We start from the raw sequence: 15,060 nt of genomic DNA, 5'->3' as shown, positions 1-15,060 counted from the left end.
GTCATAAACTACATGCACGACTGGTACCCTATATTCATGTTATGACATACCAGAACAGGTCATAACAATCCCAGTGAAACTGTATAAAAAACCTGGTACTTTAAAACTAATTTTAAAAATCCTAGAGTATAGCAAAATATCCCAATTACACTGAAATTCATCAAGTATATTATATAACCAAACTTTCCATTTCTCTTAGCTATATATATATAATACCTTGATGACTTCCATTCTATCTTGTAGCTTATGCCAGTCACCAGCAGTGTCATTACATTCCTGTACTTTCTCATCCATCATAGCAAGCCAGTTGGCTGCAACATCAAAAGCCTCATTGTAAGCTTTGTGGTCTCGTACATTTTCTCCTAACTTCTGAACCAGGTTCTGTAAAATAAATTCCATTTAGTACCTAAATCTGAGATAATAAAACCAAACTTTAGTGAGGGTAAGGTAACCTCAAGTAAAAACTATACCTGAAACCTCTTCATCATTCATAATAACCAATATATATAAAGACAAAACATTTTTGTAATCTCTAAGTAGTAGTTGTTACTTGTGATCAGAGAATGGGCTATACTGACAGTTTTTATACAAGTGCCAAACTGAAGTGAAGAAATGCACAATACAATAACCCTGCTGTGCATTCTGATCTACATTTTTTATAATGATAACAAAAGTTATTACATATCACTGCTCTGAATGAGAATGTTTAAGCCAACAATATTAAAGATTAACAACAAGTTTGCAATCAGTGGCAGCATTTCTTTGAGGTCAGATTTTGCTCCATATGTAAAACATGAAACAGGATTATTTCATAAGTTGGAAAAGTGTACAAGTAAAAGTAAAATGTCAACATGCATTGATTTCGGAAAATGAGTTTGACTTTGTGAAGCACAGTAGCAAGGGGGAGTATTGCACATGTTGCAAACACCATATCGACATTGGTCATTCTGGAGTGTATGACATAGCAACACCACCAAAATGTCTGCCACTGCCTCATAGTGACGCAGGTGCAGAAAGATCATTTTCTACGCTGAGAAAAATTCAACAAAATCTTTGGGGAAGTTTGAACAACAGTACCATCCAGTCTCAAAAAGGGTGATAAGATGAAACACAAATGACATTCATATTACCTTGAAACACTCACCACCTTGACAACCAATTGCCTATTCAGAAAAGTCAAGAATGCATCTAATTAAGAAAATATTCCATTGTCTAATGGAATTGAAAGACAGAAACTTAGTGTACTGTTTTTATTTAATGTCTGTGTGGGCACTTATGTGCATGTGTATGGTTATGATATTGAACAAAGCTAAGCCGACCAATAGTTTTGATTTTAAGTCTATTAAATGCCTCAAACAAAACAGATAATATTTTCTTTTTATCAAAATTCAATTTCCAACAATTTTATTTAGGTTTATATGGAATATATATTCTTAATTTTACATCACTTTTTTATAGCAAGTGCACTGAGCCCCCATAGACCTCAAAATCCCCATCACTAACTAGGAATAAGGCAAGTATGATATGTCATAGGTTAATTGATTACGGTTTATATATCTTGCACAAGGACTTATTAATTTACCTTTGCCCCTGTGTTCAGAGCCTGATAGCGTGTAGTAAGCTGCATCATGTTGCTGGAGAGTCGTGGGTCAGTGCTTCGCTGTGCTACAGCATCACCACGACCACGTACTTTGTCCAACATTTGCTTGTTCTTAACAATATCATCCAATATATTCTGCAACAGAAATAAACAACATGTACACAGAAGAACTGCTTGTATTAATAAACAACATGTACACAGAGGAACTTTGTATTAATAAACAATGTGTACACAAGGAACTGCTTCTATTAATAAAAAACATGTACACTGATGAACTGCTTGTATTGGAATGTATTGCCTTCAGAAAATTTCCTACACTTGATACGTTCAATAATTACAAAATATTAAACATTAGCTTCATTATTTTCAACTAGAACACAATAATCACATGTCAGCAAAGAAATACCAATGTTGTCTCCTCTATCGGCCTTGACAACATTTTTTCTCACCATGTGGGCAGGACTTCCATCCCATACAATGTGGAATCTAATACTTTCTCAACTTCTAAAGATCCAAAACTGCCAATATAAAATTAGGGGCAAAACATATTTCTACAAATGTTACTTCTGTAAACTGACCAGAAGATTTTCAACTCTTTCATGGTGAAACTCTACATTTTGCTATATTCCCTCTAGGTTCCTGATATTTTCTGACAGAATCCGATTTTAAAACCCTAAGTAATCCTTTTCAAAGATATGAGAATGCAACTTCATCATACCTTCACTTACCTGTGGAGCTATTTATGTAATTTTCCAGACTATCTCTGCTTTGTGTAACTATACATTGTTCTCTGCCTACTGAAAATGTATCCTACCTCTCCCTCATTGAGCAACTGCTGTTTCCTTGTCAGATCAGACTTGTTTTCTTGCAGTCCCTTGACTCGAGACTCCATCTTTACGATCCAATCTGTGAATCCTGTCAGTTCATCATCAAGTTCACGCCAGTGACTAATGCAGGCCTCAAGGTTTGTCTCCACCTCACTGACTGCACTGCTGAACCCTACCCAGTCCTCTTTAAGTGTATGCAATTCCTTTTGTATGGCCTCTTGGCCCCTAGGGGCCGTTGTGAGGCACACCCTCTCCCCAAGCTGGGTGGCATTATTAACCATGTCCTGACCCTGCCTCATCTCACCTTTGAAGTCCTGTAAAGGATCAAGAGTGCTGGATTACTGATATTAATTCATATATCCAGGCATTAAAATATAAATACTTTTTTCACTGTCCAGATAAATGATGCTCAAATGAAAATTTGTTTTTCCCCAAGATCTTGTCTAGAAAATTTGTATCTTTTTTGTGTCCTGATGTGCCTGGTACATTCGGTCAGAAGTGGCCCAGGTTGCAATGTACACTTGCCTACATATTAAGAAAAATGACATCATAATGTTTTGGTGTTTTCTTTTACAAATAATACACTGGTGCCTGTTATTCTTCTTTGTTCATATAAACAATGGGAGATAGGTGTTCAAAAAAGTCTAGTTGTGCTAGATGCACATTTCTAACCAAGTTACATTTTGCAATAAGAGTAACATCCTCCTTTTTCACACTTGTGCCCATACAGTCAAAGCAAATGTGGCAGCAAAAAAAATAAAATGAAAAGACTCAGTCCTGAAAATCTGATGGCTTCTACATAGGAGAGAAACAATTCTTAATGTGGTATGCATTGAAACTAGCCTGGCCCTCTTCGCACACTGGTTCATGACTAGAGATTATTTACCATAGATAAGGCCCTCTTCACACACTGGTTCATGACTAGGGATTATTTACCATAGATAAGGCCCTCTCCACAGCCCTAGTTCATGACTAGAAATTATTTACCATAGGTAAGGCCCTCTCCGTGCACTAGTTCATGACTAGAGATTATTTACCATAGATAAGGCCCTCTTCACGCACTGGTTCATGACTAGGGATTATTTACCATAGATAAGGCCCTCTCCACACACTAGTTCATGACTAGAGATTATTTAGATAAGGCAACAGACCACTTGGAAAAATAAAATCTCAGCCAGTAGGAGGATAAAAACAGAATGGTAGGAGGGTCTGTGGAATTTGGCTACAATTACGTTAATCAAAGTTGTCTCAAGGTCTGATTTTCACCTATTCAATCACCTGCTTTTTTAGTATGGGTAAATCACAGTCTAATATTAACTTTATTTCCTGCCAGCTGAAACAAATGTCCTTGGTGTCAGGAAATTGTATGTACTATTTAAAATTATTACAAATTTTGGAAATACGGTGTCTGGAAAATTGGAGGGTTTACTTATTTGGATAAAAGACAGAATTTTAAGTTTTGGTGGTAAAAGATGAACTGCAAAATTGATGCAAGTAGCAAGTGACACCTAAAAGGTTATGTGATCATCAACTGAAAAGATTTAGTAATATGCTAGAATATTTTTACGGTTCAGAAGTAGCTAGGGTTATCATGACAATAATTCCTTTTGGATTACCTCCCCTAAGTGCTCTTCACGCATTAATGGGGTAAAAATATGAGTAATCAGCAACCAAATGATAGTCTATGGGACTAATGATACATTTCTTTTTCAACTATTGATAAAAGATATTAAAGTCTGTCTAGTATCAAAATAAATGACAAATATCAAAAGTTATGGGCTAGACTCATGATTAATGGTAGATATCAAAAGTTAAGGGATGAATAAGACAATAAATGAAGGCTCTAATATTTCTCTTCCATCAAAATTTCAGTCTTGTTTCTACTCAATAATTTTAATATGCACAAATCTATTCTGAAGAGTACCAACCCCTTTCAGATTTTAAAGTCTTAATGTTTTTATTTATCCACGGATAATTGACAATTACCTTGACTTGCTGAAGTCTATCTTGGAGAGTCCTCTTGTCACCGGAGTAGTCACTAAGTCGCTGTAATCGGTGTCGAGTATTAGCCATCCAATCAAGACAGCCAATGTATGATTTCCTGTACTCTTCATGACCTTGAACTTGGTTGTCAAGTTTGAGTACAGTATCTCGTGCAGCACTGCTGAGTGCTTGATAGTGAGTGCGCAAATCTGCCACACGGGATTGAGGCTGTGGGTCATTGATTTGGGAAGATTTGTCTTCTAATCTCTCAAGAAGATCTCTGTGTGCCGTTATATCTGCTTGTATGGCCTAGAGAGACAGATTAAAACTTGAAAGAAAATATATATAATCATGCATAGCTGTACAAGCACATTAATGTCTTATGTTAAATACAAGTATTATATATTAAACATATAGAATAAACTACCCCTTTAGCCTCCGTGAAATGAACTTAAAATCATAGACAAAACAATATGCACACTTATTTAATATCAATCCCATGAATTGTACTGACTTTGCATGGAGTTGCACAGAGTTCAGAAATCGTATCAGAACAGATTTTATGATCCCCTTACTATACAAAATTTGGAACATTATACTGAAACTTGTTCATATGAAGAGAAAGGCTAGTACCTTGAATTTTTCCAAATTTGATTTCTTTTCTGGTAGATCAGCCTTGTGTTCTGGTTCTCCTCGTAATTTTGACTCCATATCTGTCAGCCAAGAGTGGAACTGTTCAAAAGCACGGTCAAAATCCCCCCAGTGTGACAGTGCGGTCTCCAGGCCCCGCTTTGCTTGAGATATATCTGTCAGGAGATTTTCATACTCCACTTTAGCAGTCTCTGTGTCCTGTCGAATTGTCTGACAACCACGGCTGTTTGTGTTTGGCAAAATCTTCTCAGAGCTATCAAGAACAGCTCGAAGATGATTGTGTCCCCTGTCCATAGCGGCTTGCATTTCCTGAAATAAGATAAATATAATCTTCATATAATTAGGTTAATGATATAAAATTCAAATTACACTGTATGAAGACAGAGTATCAGAGGATGTAGTTCAATTTACACTGTATGAAGACAGAGTATCAGAGGATGTAGTTCAATTTACACTGTATGAAGACAGAGTATCAGGATGTAGTTCAAATTACACTGTATGAAGACAGTATCAGAGGATGTAGTTCAAATTACACTGTATGAAGACAGAGTATCAGAGGATGTAGTTCAATTTACACTGTATGAAGACAGAGTATCAGGATGTAGTTCAAATTACACTGTATGAAGACAGTATCAGAGGATGTAGTTCAAATTACACTGTATGAAGACAAGAGTATCAGAGGATGTAGTTCAATTTACACTGTATGAAGACAGAGTATCAGGATGTAGTTCAAATTACACTGTATGAAGACAGTATCAGAGGATGTAGTTCAAATTACACTGTATGAAGACAAGAGTATCAGAGGATGTAGTTCAATTTAAACCATATACAGAGTATCCAAAGACATCCTTCAATTTACACCATATAAAGACAGAATATCAGAGGATGTAGTTCAATTTACACTGTATAAAGACAGAATATCAGAGGATGTAGTTCAATTTACACTGTATAAAGACAGAGTACCATAGGATGTAGTTCAGTTTACACTGTATAAAGACAGAATATCAGAGGATGTAGTTCAATTTACACTGTATAAAGACAGAGTACCATAGGATGTAGTTCAATTTACACTGTATAAAGACAGAATACCATAGGATGTAGTTCAGTTTACACTGTATAAAGACAGAATATCAGAGGATGTAGTTCAATTTACACTGTATAAAGACAGAGTACCATAGGATGTAGTTCAATTTACACTGTATAAAGACAGAATACCATAGGATGTAGTTCAGTTTACACTGTATAAAGACAGAATACCACAGGATGCAGTTCAGTTTACACTGTATGAAGACAGAATACCACAGGATGAAGTTCAATTTACACTGTATAAAGACAGAATACCACAGGATGAAGTTCAATTGACACTGTATAAAGACAGAATACCACAGGATGAAGTTCAATTTACACTGTATAAAGACAAACTACCAAAGGATGCACTTCAATTTACACTATATCAAGACAAAGTACCAGAGGATGTAATTCTGTGATAATGATGATAATAAGTCCACCTCAAATACTGCCAAATATTCAGTTAGAAAGTCTGATTTCTTGACAACATTTATCATAGAACAAATTCTGTCATTTGATATGTATCAAACCCATGTAGATAATAAAAGTACCATGTAACATCCCAATTGGTCATAAGATTACTGGCCCTGAAGGCTGTCAAATGGTTACTGGCCTTGAGAGCTATTATAGGATAACTGACCCTGAAGGCAATAATAAGATTACAGGCCTTAAAAGCTGTCATAGGATTACTGCCCCTAAAAGCTGTCAAAGTAATACTAAGTCCAGATATCACTTCATTCATGCAATCCAATAAGAGTTAAATCCTATTTTTGATGTCTGATTGGGGTCCAAAAAGTTGGATCATGTTAATAGCGGGGTCGTGTTAATGCGGGGTTTTATGGTATTTTACTTTTTTCAGAGAACAACTCATTGGCACATATGTGTATTCATGTCTAATATATATGATGAACACCATTTACTATCGTGGCATGAATAGGGTATTAACACAGTTTACTTCCCATCTGACATCCTACCATTGGGGCTTGCAATTAATCCATAACACAAGTGATTCCTTTGCAAAAACTGCACACATATTTAAACTATTCAATAATTTTGTCACAGATCATTATGTGTCTGAATTCAATGGGAAAAATTAACAGCAAAATTAGCTTAAGAAAGACGAAGCACGTGTATAGTTCATTACGTTCCAATGGTCTATGAATGGTGTCTATACAAATTTCACACTGCTAACATTTTCTCATACGCGTTTCCATGTACATTTATTCATTGTAAATTTCCAATTATTAATGCTTGTATGCCTATTCGTTTGAACGACTACAGCAAGAATAATTAACAATCAACACATGCTTTCAGCGTGCATGTAACTTTTACTTCAGATTTTATGAATATCAAAATAAATGTGTGAAAACTACAATATTAATAATTGCGCAAGGTGCAGAGAATGAATTGCATTTGTGAACTTGCCTTTCCATAATAGCAAAATATTTGTATAAAAAATAGGAAATTAATAACGAGTTCATAAGCATGTTCATACACATGTAAAACCTGAGAACTAAGTGCAGTAGGCCTGCAATGGTCACAAGTCACTTTTATAAATTTTATTGAGCTGAACGCATGTACAATTTCATACCCTTTCAATTTCCAGCTAATAAAGCGGACATTATTTACTGGTCAACTGATTGCGTCTAATAACATCGCCAAGCCCAGCAAACATGTTGGTGGCTTTCGTTTTTTGTAGTTTATTAAATTAGAGAATCTTTTATCAACCACCGCATTGTCTGCTGCTTGGTTGTGTACGCAGTCAAAGAAGAAACACATGCTGGCTATTGCTTGAGCAACAATTGCATACAGAATTAATTGAAGACAATCACAAAGACGACTTACTGGCTTTACTCATGGATCAGTAAAAAGTAACATTTCCAATAGTGTTTATTTTGGCATAACACTTCAATAACCTGGTGAAATTGTTAAATTTCAGAAGCTAAGCCACAATCATATTATATTAAAATTCATACACAAACTCTTCCCCAAATTGATAATAAATGTTTATAACACTAGTTCTTGTACTTAAAGATAAAAAATACATGTACATGTATTTAAAATTTCAGGAACCACGCCATGATTGTAATGTATTCGAATTCATACGTGATCTCTTCCCCAAAATGATAATAAATTTTTTATACACTATTTCATGTACATGTACTTTGAACAAAAATTATTTTTTCATGTGCAAATGAATATATGAAATTTCGGGTACCATGCCACAACCACGTTCTATTTGAATTCATGTTTTCGCTGGGCGCATTATGGCTGTACTAATAATGTTAGGGAGACATTTGTTTAATACAAGATTAACATAGTTTTGCATATAAGGAACAAATGACTGCATTATAAATCACTAATATGAAGAAGGAATGTGACACTATGAAAATTATAAGTACCTAACTCATTGATATAAAATAGGAAAGTGGCATTGAAGCAACTGTAAGAACCTAATTCATCAATACACCACACTCCATAACTCACGAACCTGGTTATTAAATGGGGTCAGGCATGGATCACATTTCTTTTTACTAGAAAATATGCTGAAAATTGGCCCCTATTTATTGAATGTGAAGAAAACCGCAATCAAAATTGGTAAATGAAATCAGGATATACCACTTGTTTAATCATTGAAAATAGTGGTTAATACCCAGAATATGAATCACAACAGTCTCAGTATACGATAAATAACAATATTCAGTGAAATTTTGATAAATGAATGTCACAAATGCCTTCTGGTGGCACCACTTCAATAAATAAATATCAATTAAATAAGTTTTGTCAAGTGAAATTTGTGTTTTAGTTCTGTTTTGTAATTTGGTTTCAGTGTAATCACCCAAATGAAATACAACTTTATGTATTCATACATGAAAAATGTGCATTTACCATCACAGCTATGTTTGTGAGCATTTCTGTGAGAACCTAACTAAGTGTCAACCGTGTTTTAAATTCTAACTTAACTTAGGGAAGTATTTTTTGTATTGTTATACTCAATTAAAAGCAGACCTGCATTGTATTATCATGTTAATTGTATCTTTTGTATCAAATGAAATAAAAGAGGTGGACAAAAAGAAAAGTTAAAATGTATGCATATCCTATCTGCATAAGAGCTAGCCATCATGGTTGTGTGTCAGGTCAACTTATTTTAACTGAGCAATGAAATGCTATAAATATTATTATGTATATAATATAATTAAACTACCCGAAGATTAGCATTCTAATTCACAAATGTGATCAAAAATAGAAAGGCAACCAAGTGAAATGAGTACCTGGTGAATAAAAAGCTTTGCTTCGCAGATACAGTTCAATACAGAGATGTTTGTTCCAGATTTTGTAGTGAACTGAAAATTTCTGAATTAGCACTATGAGATTTCTTCAAGGATGAGAAGTTCCACTATTACTCGAAATGAAATCACAGCATCAATATTTTAATAACTGAACACTACAAAAAATAAATTTCAACAAGTTGTTTCACAAAAGAAATGTCCCTATTTTTTGAAAGAAAGGAATCTTAATTTTTTGTGAATCAACAATATAATGTAGTGATGTAATACATAATGTGTCTGCATACAAGTGATGGATGTTTCTAAGGTCAAGTACCTTGCAAATAAAGGTAATTTATACAAAAATGTGAACAAACTTCATTACAAAGCTCTTTATTGGTGATTATTTCCCCCAATGGCTCAAAACAAATATCCCTGCCATTTCACAACCCATTACCCCCACCCCATTTTTTTTCTATGTTCAGCAGGGATGGCATTCCACTTTTAATTATTTTAGGTCCCTCAGTAACTCATGTCCTTGCTTATAGTGTAGTTTTTAGTTTTGGACCCCACTGTGTGCAAATTATCAGGGGAGAGATGTATGTAGAAGGAATGTCCCACTGATAATTATAAGACAATAACCCTTGAATAGGTAAAAAAACATAAGTGACAAATTGAAAATTATAGAACCTAACCCCTGAATAGGTAAAAAGAAAGTGACAAATTGAAAATTATAAGAACCTGACCCTTGAATAGGTCAAGAGAAAGTGACAAATTGAAAATTAAAGAACCTAACCCTTGAATAGGTAAAAAGAAAGTGACAAATTGAAAATTATAAGAACCTAACCCATGAATAGGTAAAAAGAAAGTGACAAATTGAAAATTATAAGAACCTGGCCCTTGAATAGGCAAAGAGAAAGTGACAAATTGAAAACTGTAAGAACCTGACCCTTGAATAGGTAAAAAGAAAGTGACAAATTGAAAATTATACAACCTAACCCCTGAATAGGTAAAAAGAAAGTGACAAATTGAAAATTATAACAACCTGACCCTTGAATAGGTCAAGAGAAAGTGACAAATTGAAAATTATAGAACCTAACCCTTGAATAGGTAAAAAGAAAGTGACAAATTGAAAATTATAAGAACCTAACCCTTGAATAGGTAAAAAGAAAGTAACAAATTGAAATTATAAGAACCTAACCCTTGAATAGGTAAAAAGAAAGTGACAAATTGAAAATTATAATAACCCTTGAATATGTAAAAAGAAAGTGACAATATGAAAATTATAAGAACCTAACCCTTGAATAGGTAAAAAGAAAGTAACAAATTGAAAATTATAAGAACCTAACCCTTGAATAGGTAAAAAGAAAGTGACAAATTGAAAATTATAATAACCACTGAATATGTAAAATGAAAGTGACAATATGAAAATTATAGGAACCTAACCCTTGAATAGGTAAAAAGAAAGTGACAAATTGAAAATTATAAGAACCTAACCCTTGAATAGGTAAAAAGAAAGTGACAAATTGAAAATTATAGAACCTAACCCTTGAATAGGTAAAAAGAAAGTGACAAATTGAAAATTATAAGAACCTAACCCTTGAATAGGTAAAAAGAATGTGACAAATTGAAAATTATAAGAACCTAACCCTTGAATATGTAAAAAGAAAGTGACAAATTGAAAATTATAAGAACCTAACCCATGAATAGGTAAAAAGAAAGTGACAAATTGAAAATTATAAGAACCTAACCCTTGAATAGGTAAAAAGAAAGTGACAAATTGAAAATTATAAGAACCTAACCCTTGAATAGGTAAAAAGAAAGTCACAAATTGAAAATAATAAGAACCTAACCCTTTAGTATTTAGAAGGAATATAACAATATGAAATTTTCAAAATCATAACTTACAGCCACTTTGTCTAGCTTGGTGCCGAGATCATCTTTGGATCCAGCTGTCCTATGGATTGTCTGAAGCATACGTTTTGTGTCAACGAGCCAGCTGTTAAAGTCATCTAGATTCTGCTTGTAGTTAAGATGATTGGTGTAGTATGCCTCTAAATTCTTCACTATGTCCTGTATAACAATAAAATGTATCAGAATGCTGAAAACTATTTATGAGGAAATTTTTAATTAAAATGATACTTATAATCATCACATACCTAACCAGAAGCAAAAGAAATGTTTAATAGGGCACAGAATGTTTGTACTTGTACATCTGTACTTAATGCATTTAACAAGGGCATGGAAAGTTTGTACTTGTATATTTGTACTTAATACATTCAACAAGGGCATGGAAAGTTTGTAATACATTTAACAGGGGCATGGAAAATCTGTACTTGTACTTTTGAACTTAATACGTTTAACAAAGGCATGGAAAGTTTGTACTTGTTCATTTGTACCTAATTCATTTAACCGAGGCATGGAAAGTGTGTACTTGTACATTTGTACTTAATATATTCAACAAGGTCATGGAAAGTCTGTACTTGTACATTTGTACTTAATACATTCAACAAGGGCATGGAAAGTTTGTACTTGTACATTTGTACCTAATTCATTTAACAGAGGCATGGAAAGTGTGTACTTGTACATTTGTACCTAATTCATTTAACAGGGGCATGTTAAGTTTGTACTTGTACATTTGTACTTAATATATTCAACAGGGGCATGGAAAGTTTGTACTTGTACATTTGTACTTAATACTGATAAACATGCAAAAGTTTTAACGGTTTCTGTCTCACTGGATATTAATTTTGGCAAATTTATTTTTTAAAACTATAATTTATTGCAAAACATTTTTTTACCAAAAACGTATTCTTAATCTACAGTACAGGGAATATGATCCTTATTGTTGAAATTTTCACTGTTAAAGTTAATTATTTACTCTACCAGGATGCCACTTGGTTGTACAGAGATAATTACTTGTATTATACTGTGGAATTGTTACCTTGGAAAGAGCAATCACTCCCTGATATCGTGTAGTCAGCTGTGTGATTGCATGGGAAGTCTTGGCATCAGCATTGGTCTGCACAAGTTTCTGGGCTTTCTCGTTGACCTTGTCAAGAGAGGTCTGATGGGCCTGGACTTCCTCCATGTACTTCTGTGGAAACATAACAAACACCTCACTGTAATTTATCTGCAAACATAACTTTATCTGTACTTTTCAAGATGAATACAGCAAACAAGTAACCATGTAATGAAAGCCTGATTACAAAAATCTTCATCCACATGCTTCCATAGAAACGTGTAAAATTTTCATCCATGTGGTTCCATAGAAAGAAGTGTAAGATTGTAAACATGTGTAAAATTTTCATCCATGTGCTTCCATAGAAAGATGTGTAAGATTGTAAACATGTGTAAAATTTTCATCCATGTGCTTCCATAGAAAGATGTGTAAGATTGTAAACGTGTGTAAAATTTTCATCCATGTGCTTCTATGGAAAGATGTAAAACTGTAAATGTGAAAAATCTTCATGCCAGTGCTTCCATAGAAAGATGTGTAAAATTGTAAACAGGAATGAAATTCACTAACATGACTTTTTTTTCAATATATGGCATGAACACATAAAAATCATTATAAGCATCAACCCTAAAAATGAAGAATACATGATTCAAGATAATATATTTTTCATGAAATTATTCATCTTTACTAATTAAAATGTTTGTACATTATTTCTGATATGATTTTTTGGCTCAACTGGAGCTATCCACACAAAAGACGACACTTCAAACACAAAACATGGGTAATCAAGCACTGTTTCAATATTTCTGAAAGTTGTGATATTCATATATCAATGAAATTTCATTCTTCTATACAACTAGATACAAATTTCTTCTGTATTTATGTAAAGAAAAAATAGAGAGTACTCATATAAAATATTTACATCACCCTATAAAGTGCAACTCAAGTCAAACTGTAAAAGCCTGTTTTGTCATTTTCTTTGAAAGTACAGACTGGTCTGCTAACTATCTTAACTATTAATATAATGAATATGTGAGGCAAAATTCAATTAAAGAAACCTTGTCGGTTTTCAAGAAATAGTTCCTATAAATAGGAAATTAGGAAAGTACATGCAGTTCTACGATGGATAAATGAGCTCATGCACTATTCTTATGCAGCAGTCATTCTTTTTAGAATATTTTCACATTTTTATTAGTAGAATTAAAAAGATGATAATATAAATGAAATTTATTTATTGCTTTTTTAAAATTCTTAATGTACTGGAAAAGCGTAATCCATAGAAAGGCAAGACTGAGACAAAATTCAGTGAAAAAAAAAAACCATAATGATTATGCCAAAAGTGTAATGGTTAGCATATATGCTCATGTAAGGCATTACATCACTCTACTGAGTGTACCTCATGTAAAATAATACTGTATCTGTCCATTGATAAGTATATTATGATAAACGTACCATCAACATTTACAAAAGTTGGGCAAATACTTACTACTCTGACCATCTCCTACTTTCTGAAAACTATTAGGCTGGATCCTTGTCTTGTCATGGGAGAAATAATATAAGTTGAACATGTATTACAAAGATTTTTTCTCTCTGAAATCCTTAGTTTTTGTTGGATCTGATATTCCAAATTTATTAAATATTTCACAAGACTTGGTATAAGTGTACCTGGTACTGTTCCCAGTGCCTCTTCTTCTCCTCAGCTGTGGCCTTTAGATCAAGGTCAGTGCGGAGGTAGGTCTCAGTCTCCTTCAGCCATTTGTTGAAGTGTTGATAACTCTCCTCAAATTCATTCCAGCACATCAAGCAGTCTTCAAGCTCTTCTTGGGCCTGCATAAGCTCTGTGCGGTATTCCTCAAAGTCACGATTCATAGATTTTAGCTCCTGGCGGATCTTGGTCTGACCAGAAGCAGATGTGTTGGGAATAGTTGCCTCTCCTGCTTTAGTGGCCTCTGTCAGTCTCTGAGAACCCTCACCCAAACTGGCCACAAGAGCCTACATTCAGAAATCCATTCATATATATAAAATTATATATATATATATATATATATCTCCATCCAAATTTGCAATTTTTTTTACAAATCTGTTAAAATCCAAGATTTAAATTTAATGGTGCACAGCAACAGACATGTGCACAGAACAACACAGTCACGCAATCTCGCATAGAACAAAATCATACAAATGTACATAGATCCACACACATGAACCTACATACAAATACACACATACAAACATACATAGAAAGAAGCAGAGACTCATAAACATACAAGTTCAACCTCATAGCTTCAAGTTCATATACCCAGAGATTAGTGTTAGGACTGGTCGGCCTGGTGTCACAATAACGTGACTGGGTGGGACATCATGCTCCATGTTTGCGGCATTATGCCCCAGTGTTAGATATCACTATAAACTGCCAAACGTTTGAGTGATAGGACTGAAAGTTTTGAAAGCTATGTTAAAACTCCAAATCACACACACTCACACACACATAACCAGGCATGCAAGATAAACATTGTTTGGCTATTCAAGGGAAGTGGCTGGTGAAGAATAGTAAAAATTATGGGCAAAACTATAGAAGTGAAGAAAAGAAAATAATTACACATGAACATTTGGAAGTTTGATTTGTACATATTCATGATGATATATGGACGTGTCCCATGAACAAGAGTCCTTCAAAAGGACTAACACACTACTGTCCATAAATAATTC

At 33.9% G+C, this 15,060-nt stretch overlaps 1 protein-coding gene across 1 annotated transcript in view; it reads right to left on the bottom strand.

Moving 5' to 3' along the window:
- Positions 1 to 15,060, bottom strand: part of LOC149804453 (nesprin-1-like) — a 572,886-nt gene that overhangs the window by 304,572 nt on the left and 253,254 nt on the right. The window contains exons 71-78 of the mRNA XM_089940603.1: positions 14,020 to 14,346; positions 12,340 to 12,492; positions 11,304 to 11,468; positions 5,044 to 5,370; positions 4,414 to 4,719; positions 2,415 to 2,741; positions 1,583 to 1,735; positions 217 to 381 (exon numbers count right to left, since the gene is read on the bottom strand). Of these exons, the coding sequence (XP_089796729.1) occupies positions 217 to 381; positions 1,583 to 1,735; positions 2,415 to 2,741; positions 4,414 to 4,719; positions 5,044 to 5,370; positions 11,304 to 11,468; positions 12,340 to 12,492; positions 14,020 to 14,346 (1,923 nt within the window). The remainder of the gene's footprint in view (positions 1 to 216; positions 382 to 1,582; positions 1,736 to 2,414; positions 2,742 to 4,413; positions 4,720 to 5,043; positions 5,371 to 11,303; positions 11,469 to 12,339; positions 12,493 to 14,019; positions 14,347 to 15,060) is intronic.

The sequence above is a fragment of the Sinohyriopsis cumingii genome, chromosome 2, assembly GCF_028554795.1.
Source record: "Sinohyriopsis cumingii isolate HCF-2022 chromosome 2, ASM2855479v2, whole genome shotgun sequence".
NCBI classification, from domain to species: domain Eukaryota; kingdom Metazoa; phylum Mollusca; class Bivalvia; order Unionida; family Unionidae; genus Sinohyriopsis; species Sinohyriopsis cumingii.
This window is presented reverse-complemented; position numbering and strand designations above follow the sequence as displayed.